Source organism: Austrofundulus limnaeus, unplaced genomic scaffold (assembly GCF_001266775.1).
Source record: "Austrofundulus limnaeus strain Quisiro unplaced genomic scaffold, Austrofundulus_limnaeus-1.0 Scaffold37, whole genome shotgun sequence".
NCBI classification, from domain to species: Eukaryota; Metazoa; Chordata; class Actinopteri; order Cyprinodontiformes; family Rivulidae; genus Austrofundulus; species Austrofundulus limnaeus.
The window spans coordinates 958,102-967,306 of record NW_013952439.1 but is presented as its reverse complement, the minus strand read 5'-3'; the positions used below and the strand labels follow the sequence as shown (position 1 = coordinate 967,306).

The 9,205-nt window shown below is 36.5% G+C and overlaps 1 protein-coding gene across 2 annotated transcripts; it reads left to right on the top strand.

Moving 5' to 3' along the window:
• The first annotated feature begins 278 nt into the window (after positions 1–278).
• On the top strand, positions 279–8,705 carry rnf167 (ring finger protein 167). Of its 2 annotated transcripts, XM_014006705.1 has the most exons (11): positions 356–373; positions 1,731–1,788; positions 1,848–1,973; positions 2,078–2,158; positions 2,246–2,383; positions 2,459–2,546; positions 3,055–3,145; positions 3,321–3,426; positions 4,767–4,860; positions 6,700–6,780; positions 6,937–8,705. In XM_014006705.1, the coding sequence occupies exons 3-11, from the start codon at positions 1,869–1,871 to the stop codon at positions 7,347–7,349; spliced, it is 1,197 nt and encodes a 398-aa protein (XP_013862159.1). In that variant the 5' UTR covers positions 356–373; positions 1,731–1,788; positions 1,848–1,868; the 3' UTR covers positions 7,350–8,705. The 2 variants fall into 2 exon arrangements, with proteins under 2 accessions (XP_013862158.1, XP_013862159.1); XM_014006704.1 differs by lacking the exon at positions 1,731–1,788 and having other exon boundaries at positions 279–373.
• The last annotated feature ends 500 nt before the right edge of the window (positions 8,706–9,205 follow it).

Sequence of the window (9,205 nt, the reverse complement as noted above, 5' to 3'; positions counted from 1 at the left end):
TTAACATTCAATTAAAAATACAYTGTATGGTAACAGCACACAGATCTTACCTACCATTTGAGGGCAGCACTAAATGAAATATGGTCAAGGTCAGATTGTCACAGGCACTTGTATGAAGCACTTGTTTTATAATGAAATAGATATTCAGTAAGAAGAGTTTATTATAAGGCACTCTAGAAAAAAAAGTGAGCATAATGGTGCTGTATTTAGAAGGATGCTGGATGTGATCATTTCATTAAACGGTGTCATTCTGAAGCTGACCAGTAGGTGGCGGTAATGMAACAACTGATAAATCTCAAGAGAAGAAGAATGAAAAACTAGCAAACACAAACAAACCAAGAACCATTGCCAAGAACTGTCCAGCTAACTTAAGGTGTGTAAGTTTTACATGATTTTTAAATTAAATTTTCCACCAAAAGAGTAGAAATAAACTATGTACGGTGGTGACAGATAAATGGCAAGGACTTACCCTGTTATTATTTATAACAACAGCTAATTAGCTAAAAGTCAGCTAGTGCTAATTTGTTTTCCTACTTAGTTTGGAACGTGAAAATATAACATCGCTAGTGAAAACAGCCTAACATTGTCTAATTGATAAAAATGACTGTGTTAAAGTCAAGTTAAACGACTGAAATTGCGACTACACCCCACCCTCCTGCCGTGTGCGGAGGCAGAGTAGAAATACAAACAAAAGCGCAGAAAATGAAGCTTAAAGAAAATCTGAGTTCTAACTCTGGACCTTAGTGATCCCATTTATCAGACTGCGATTGTGGGAAAAGGAAATGCAGAGAAGATTAGCTCTGTTAACGAAAACAAGTGAGTTTTACGACCATGAAACGTAGAAACAATGTAGTTTAGCCTGTTTAGACTGGTCAGAACAGTAATAAGTAGTTAGCTTTCACCTAGTTTTACATAACGTGTTGTCTTTATTTGTCTAAACGAAATAATTGAGAATCTCGAGTATATGGTGTTAAAAATACACACTAGTCACCGTTTTCCAGAAGTGCTCGACTTCCTGGATTTGCCTTTGTAATCTTAATAGATCGGTTCACACTGACTCACTCTGCTTCTCCACTTCACATTGGGTTTGTTATCTCTGTGTGTGTATTTGCACAGATTTATCACCTAAATGGTCTATTTGAAGTAGTGTAAGAAAATTTGTTCAGTGATTTGTTTCAAACTTGTGCCTGGATTATCCCATACTCTAAAAAAATGAACATAAGTACATTTGGAAATTGACAGGTACTTGCTGGTTGGCAGTAAATAAGTAAATGTTATTTATAAAGCCCGCTTCATTACAATGTGCTTCACAAGGAACAAAAATAAAATACATACRATTTAAGCTTAAAAGCATACAATAAAACAAGTTAATGTGACTAATGAAACATTAAGTAATACATTTAGCTAAAAGTGTGTCTGAACAACAGTGTCTTAAGCTGATTTTAAAAAAGGATCAGAGTCAGCCTCATGAAGACACGGGGCGTTTCCACAATCTAGGGACTCTTGTTTGAAAGAACTGGTCCCCATGAGTTTAAACTGTGTTTTAGGAAACTTCAGGAGTTTAAAAGAAGTTGAGTAAGTCCTCTGGACGAGTTTGTCTTTGTTGAAAAAAACAAAAATATTTAGTTGCTTCTTCAGTGAAGACATCTCTTGGAGARGAGATAAAATTTTAAACAAAGAAAAACCTGTCCAGAGACCTACTCAACTTTTTTTTTTTAATTTTTTACCAGGATTAATGAGATGCATCAGGACATTTTGGCCTGAAGACCAAAGATTGCAGCCATAAGAGTAAAGAGTCAACATTTCTGTCAGTATACACTGATTCTTTTGTTTTTTCCACATTTCAGAGGAACTGGAAGCAAACAAGGATGGTCCACCTTGGTGTGTGGCGCCTAGAGACTCAACTGAATGTCCTTATTCTGGGTTTCTGCAGCATATTGATCCCTTCACCCACACATGGATATATATATGCTGTAAGTGAAATGGCAGTTTTTAATTGACAGATTTTATAAAAGTTTTGTCTGTAAAGTGTAAATTKTTTCACATCTTGTTCTGATTTATGTCCRTATCTTGGCAGCATTTTAACAACATGACCTCCATATTGTTTGAGGACCTACCTGCCATTTTTGGACCTTCACTTCCTAAGGAGGGTTTAATGGTGAGAGCRGATGTCTAAAGAAAGACTGTATAATAAAAACTTCCTTTATTTTTCTTTATAACAACTTTTTTTTCCTTTATGTTAAAGGGAGTTCTGGTGGTGTCCAAACCACTTAATGGGTGTACAACAATGGACCCTCCTCCTAAGAATCTGAGCATTTATAACGCCAACACCACCAAATTTATTGTTCTCATTAAACGTTATGAATGCAATTTTGATATAAAGGTCAGTAAAGTTTAAAATAGAATAATTTAAGAGYTGTATGTTACAAACTAGACTAATGTAATAAACTGGTTATAGGTTTTGAACGCACAGCAAGCTGGATACAGTGCTGCGATCGTACACAACGTAGACTCAGATGTTCTTCTCAACATGAACTACAGTAATGGTAAGTGTTCATAAAATATAGGCTGTTGCAGCGTTATTGTCATCCTACTAAAGAATTCAAATTTGAAGGTAAATATATTTAAACTTAGCACAAAAAGAATGGGATGCCATCCCACAGTTGTGTGTGACCAGCATGAGGAGGAGGTGCCGGGCTGTTGTGGCTGTGTATGGTTCTTGAGGCTCCTGTTTGTTAAATTAATAAATTATTAAATTGACGACGTTTTGTTCAAACTTCAATCAAACACCAAATGAGCCAATGGCAGAATAAGCTGTTTGGCAGAAAGGATTTGGCGAAATGTCCGTGTGCGTAACTCAGACACTCAGCTCTACTTCTCATCTAACAAATGCATGTTCCTTACAAATGTGGCACCATTTAAAAGGGATTTTAACAGGCTTTCCAACAGTATAAGATTTATTGTCAAGAAGCACTGTTACAACAAAGAAATAATCTACCAAACACCAATTTACCTCATTTTTGTGCTAAGTGTTTATAAATTTTTTCCCCTCAGAAACTATAGCAGACCAGATTCAGATCCCCTCAGTTTTCACCAGCTTCTACGCTGCAGAGACGCTCAAGAAAATCATAATTCCAGAAGTTGGGTGAGAAAAAGTATATTTTTTAGAACGTATACTACAAGTAGTTTTTTTTTACCAAGACTGAACCAATGTGCCCGATTAAATTTGAATGGAACAACAAATACATTTATTTATTTATTTGTTTGTTTGTTTGTTTGTTTGTTTGTTTGTTTGTTTGTTTATCCCCCTCGATCTGCAGGGCCTACGTGATCCTCAAGCCAGCTTTTTCTTTTCCAATATCGTATTACCTCATTCCTTTCACTGCTGTTGTTGGGATGGTTATTATTGTCATGTGTATAATTTTGGTAAGTATGTTTACATATTATTATTATTATTATTATTATTATTATTATTATTATTACCTGCAGTTGAAATACAGACATGGAGGATTATTGTGTATTTTTGTGTGTGTGGATGTCTTTTAGCATAATCTCATAAACCACTGGACAGATTTTAATAAAACTTAAAGAAAAGTCACTAAAAATGCATCTACTTATTATTGTTTGGATTCAACTTGAATAAAGATGGCTGCCACCACCAAATGGCCTTCTACACAAAAACTGCTGGATCTCAGTCAGTTTTACAGATTTTGAGCTATRATTTGATGTGGTCATACTTGAGTAATCCCCAYCATATTCACTGAGCATGACATCTTGTAAAATCCAAATTTATTTTTAAGGTTAGACCAAAATATCCTCACATTTTTCATTTCTCAACATAAGCAGATCTTAGTGTAAAACTCCAGCGTTAAAGGAGACGGGCTATAAATACGTTCTTGATTTGCTTCAGAAGAGTTTTTATTGTTACTGCACAGAAGCTTGGATGTTGTTTCTTATTCGTAAGTTGCTTCGGGTAAAAGCATCTGCCAAGTCTAAATTTACAAGAGTTAGATTTTTTTTCTTCTTAAACAGTCGATTCTGTTTCTTTGTATTGCACTTTGACCATGAGGCGATCTTTTCTTCTTGGTAGTGGAACAGTGACCTCATTGTACTTCAGCAAAGCTGCAGTAAGCCACTGTTGTTTTTAGATGCTTTATTTGTTCRCTAAGTCTGTGTCTTTGATTTACATAAGGCAATAGAAATGTTTTTTTCTAAATCACCTCATTTTTAAAGTGTCTGTGACCTGCATACGCTTTAAATACAAAATGTCAAAGAAAACACCTTTTACTTTTAAAATAACTTTAAATAATACACATGATTTTATCCATTTTGTCCCAAAACTGGCAAAGTTTCTTCTYAACTTGGCTCAGCAAAAGTGATACAGGAAGTGACATCAAAGGGGAACTCTTTAAGAACGTGAACTCTGGACTTTGTTTATTGAAGCAATGTTATTTAAGCTCCGACTCTTCTTCCTCTTTCTGATAGTGACTTCAAATAATCTAAAGAAACATCAGTTTCTTTACAATCAGTGTTGCTAACTATTGTAGCAATGSCTTGTTTACGTGCAGACATTCCTCTTGGACATCACTTCCTGTTACTTCACATGTGAATAAATCAACAGCAGTTTATCTCAGCGGTGTGAATTTTTTGCACTGTTTAATCACTGTTATTTGCATAAAAATTTGATGTCACGGGCACTTTAAATGAATGCTTTGGTCCCGAATGTCTTCTMTCATAAGTAATATTGTTGTTTTTGCTTCGCCCAGGTTATCCGATGCGTGCAGTACAGAAAACAGCTGCGGAAAAATCGTTTGACCAAGGAGCAATTAAAGAAAATTCCAACGCACAAGTTCAGGAAAGGTAACCGTTAATGAAAATATTGAGCACATGTTCACAAACACAAACCTGTGTTTCWTATAAAAGCCWTTTGCACACATACACTGCAGTCTTTAAATGTCTGGATGTGTTCTAGACGAGCGCTGCGTGAGAACCGTTTGCTCCCAGCTTTATACATTTTTCATGCTTCTCTGAGGTAAATGTCTGAAGATCATTAGATGAGCTGCTGTGCAAACAAAGCTAAGACTCTTCCAGAACATTTACTGCAAACAAGGAAAGCTGTCAGAAACCCTTATTTACCTCATCTTACCCTTATCTCATCAAGCTGTGAAAAGAAACACGGCAAGCTTTAAATCATGTCCTCAGCATCATGTGCTGTTTTTATGACTCCGTACAAATGTTTTTTTTTTTATCTCACATGTTCTTTGCTGTGAGAGAAGATCTGCTCAGAAAATGTTCTGTGACCATGTGACAAACGCAAATACAGAAAATTCTTGGAGTTAATTTTCTTTACATGACTTGTTAAATACAGTGCTGAGGTTTCACACACCCCGCTTTATGTTCTTGTTTAAAAGAAATAATCCTCAGGCAGTGAAAAGAAGACTAAACTACATTTTAAGGAGAAAGTTCGGAAGATAAATTATCTAAATGAAAGACGCTGATTATCTTAGTGGAAGTAAGCTGCTTAAAGTCCAAATCAAGACTTTTACTTTACTTGAACTTTCAACCTCCTGAGCTAATCAGACACATTTAGTTCAGATGTTATTATCATTCTGTCTGTGCAACAGTGTAATCCTAAAACTGTGCTTAAAGATCACTTTTTTAGTTTTACATTTATTCATTCCCAGAGGCATTTTGTTGTATAATTTCATATTTGAAATAACGATTCATGTTCTTGGGGTTGTTAGAATTAAAGACTGTTAAAAAAATAAAATAAAACAGTTATTGTTGTTAGGAATAGGATTGATTTACTGAAGCTAAAAGATGCTTAAATGTTTCTGTAGATATTCAGACAAAGGAGTTAGATTAAAGGGATCCCTGATTAGTTGTAATATTAGACTTTATTTGATAAAAATATATTTTTACTCTAAAATAAAGACTGTAAAAATACACAACGCTATATTGCCTTATATGTATTAGCTCTGCGCTAGCACAACAAACTAACAAGCTAAACTGAGGTCCTCCATCCATATTTTCAGTTGCAGCTGAGTCATTTTTGTGTTTCCTCTCTCTGTCATGTGGATGGAGGACCTCAGTGACGAGAGGAGGATGTGTAGCGCTGAGCTAATACATRTATATGGTGATAGCATCGGAGCTAAAGCAAACAGGCTAAGCTGAGGTTCTTCTTCCATGAAGCAGCTCTGTTGTCCTCCATCCATATTTTCAGTTACAGGCTGAGTCATTTCTACCTTCTCCTCTCTGTCAACGCTCTCTGGTTTCATTTAAAAGCTAGCAGCCTCGCACTGAGGACCTATCCACGTCATCATTTGCCCAGAATGCTTTGCACGTAAATAAAATGGCTCCGTCCATGTTAAAATATATTTTTAAACTTTTAGTTTAAAAATGATAAAAACTAAACATCCTACAGTATTTTTAGTCTTTATTTTACAGTTAAAATAAATGTTTATTAAATAAAGTCTAATGTTACAACTAATCATGGATCCCTTTAAAAAAATCTTGTTTTTTTTTCCTCAAGTGGTAAGTTTTAAACATGCTATAAAAATCAGTTCTGTTTCTGAACGTCTTGTTTATTCATACACTTTCAACTGGCTTAATTTATTTAAGCTAGCTTTTAGTTTTAACGTGGTGTGTTCACTTTTTTACTAATTTGAATAAAATAAATTATATTGTTCTGTATTTTAGGAGATGACTATGATGTTTGTGCCATCTGCCTGGATGAGTATGAAGAAGGAGACAAGCTGAGAGTTTTACCGTGCTCACATGGTAAATCAGTTATTTTGTTGATCATCATGTTGGTGCATAAGTACATAAAGCAGATTTTAGAAGTTTTCCTAGTAGTAAATATATATTTGTATTTGCTYGTGTTGTACATTTTAGTGAATAAAGCTTGAGTTGTTGCTGTCCTTTCTTGTTTGCCAGCGTACCACTGTAAGTGTGTCGACCCGTGGCTCACGCAGACCAAGAAGACGTGTCCCGTGTGCAAACAGCGCGTGACCAAGAAAAACCCGGAGCACTCCGAGTCCGACTCCGAGGAGGAAGCCGAAGGACGCGGAGAGGGAGAAGGAACTTACGATGCCAACTCGGAGCGCACTCCTCTGCTCCGCCCCTCCAGCCCCGGGTCYTCAGCGGACTATTCAGCCACCACCGTCACCACCGCCCAGTGCCTTGTCTCCCCTGCACACTGCGACTCCCCCATCCTGGGCTACGAGGGCTACGAAGGCTACTACTCCCCGCAGGAGGACACAGACTCAGAAAGCGGCGACACAGACGACCAGCACCACAGCGACGACGACACCGCTCAGCTCATCGGTAGGGGTCGAGTGCTAGCCTGAGTTTTTCTGAGTGACATCAGCCAAGTTTTACTTTTTTAAAAACCTAAAGGAGGCGTTTCTACCTTTACACACTCGGTTACGTTAAATAGTTAGCTCCGTTTTTAGAATAACTTCCACTGGGGTTGGGCGATTGGAGTCCATCGGTGGTAGGTTTTTATCTGTTTTTATTTTAGCTAGTTTAACTTTAATAAGAGTTACAGCCAAGAGAGTATATTTTAATTCCTACCTGTACACACTGTAATACACCTGACTGTGTGCACCACCTCTTCTACTTCCAGCAGCAACGCCTCCGACTTTAGTCTTTAAACTTTAGTTTTTCTTGTGAGTCAGTGGGACGTTAGCTGTTACTGTGAATACAGACTCAGCTAATTAGACAACTACGCTCGTTTTACATTAATTGGTGAAACTGTGGCAGTCAGTGCACAGTGAACAACTTTTAGTTTGACTCTTCACCAAAGCGGTCATCAGGAAATGAGTTGTTTTTCAAGACATGTTCCTGCAGCTTCCATGTTTCAAAACTACTGAACGCTGTGCCACTAAGGGCGTTCTGTTTGTGGGATGAAGCTGTCTTTAGCTCCTAATATCAGCTCAGAGCTGCTTGCACAGATMTTTTTGGGTTTGACTAACTCCTTTTTTTAAAAAATCTGGAAGTTTGCCTGGTTGGTCGCTCCTCAAAATACAAAACACTTAAACACACCTGTGCGTTTAAATCACCAATCATTTAGTTGTTGGGCTGATGATGGATGATCTGTTTTGACTGAAGTCCAAACCTGAGAATCACAACCTAATCTCCAGTACTGTACACAGTCCACAGGCACTCTGGGTAAAGTGGCTCTTAAGGTTTCTCCTTTGGGGTTTTAAATTAGATGGATGGTTTTATGTTGATTTAATCGTTTTTATTTCTTTTGTTCACAGTTTTAAATTGTTTCCATTTCTAAACAAATTTCTACATATGGGGTGCTTTTTTTAAATATATAAATGGTTTAGATCTTTTTCACACTCTTTACAAGTAAACATTGATGTTTTTAGTTATCAGATTTTTCTCATTTAATAATTGTTKGTAATAACATTGACTATTGTGGTCATTTGACAGTTTTTCTGCTGCTTTTACATTTTTGCTGACATTGCTGTGCAGGAAGTTAGGCAAAGACTTGATGTGTTTCCAGTTGAATAAACTCAGGATCAAGTCAGAGTTAAAGGTCAGTTGAAATTGTAAATGTGTAATATAATGGATAGTTTATAGGGTTCAAGGCCTGCAAACTGTTCTGCTTCCTTTTAAGAAGCAATCGAGTCAAATTGATTTATTTGATTTCTGTTTTTCTGCTATTTTCACAGTAAAATGTTGCATGAAAATCATGGGAGCCTAGAGGTTATTTTTTAAATTAAATGATTTGCCTTACATTGACCCTGAACTTCATGTTAAATGTTTAAACTAGAAGAGACGAGGAAAAATAATTGTTTCTGCCATTTTTTTTTTTTTCAGACAAACAAAACCTCCATTTTTCCCTCATAGGTTTAATGRTGACAACAATACAAGGAGGCAGCACACTTAACAGAAATTTAAAAGCGACAAATCATGCAAAAGCCACTTTTTCATCCCTTATACAGTATATATTTTGTTGTGTACTTTGAGTCTCTAGGAGTGCAGAAAAGTTGAGTTTAGTTTCTCCTGGTGCTGCATAGATATCTTTATATTCTGTTTAGATCATGTTTTTCAGTCCGTTAAGTTTTCTCTGATGTATTTAGAACATTAACGACACAATATTTGCTACAGAGCTGCTAAACAAGGTCATGGACTTCCAGATAGCCAAATTTATGAATCCGCAGTTCTGCAGGTCCAGACTCCGGCTCCAACA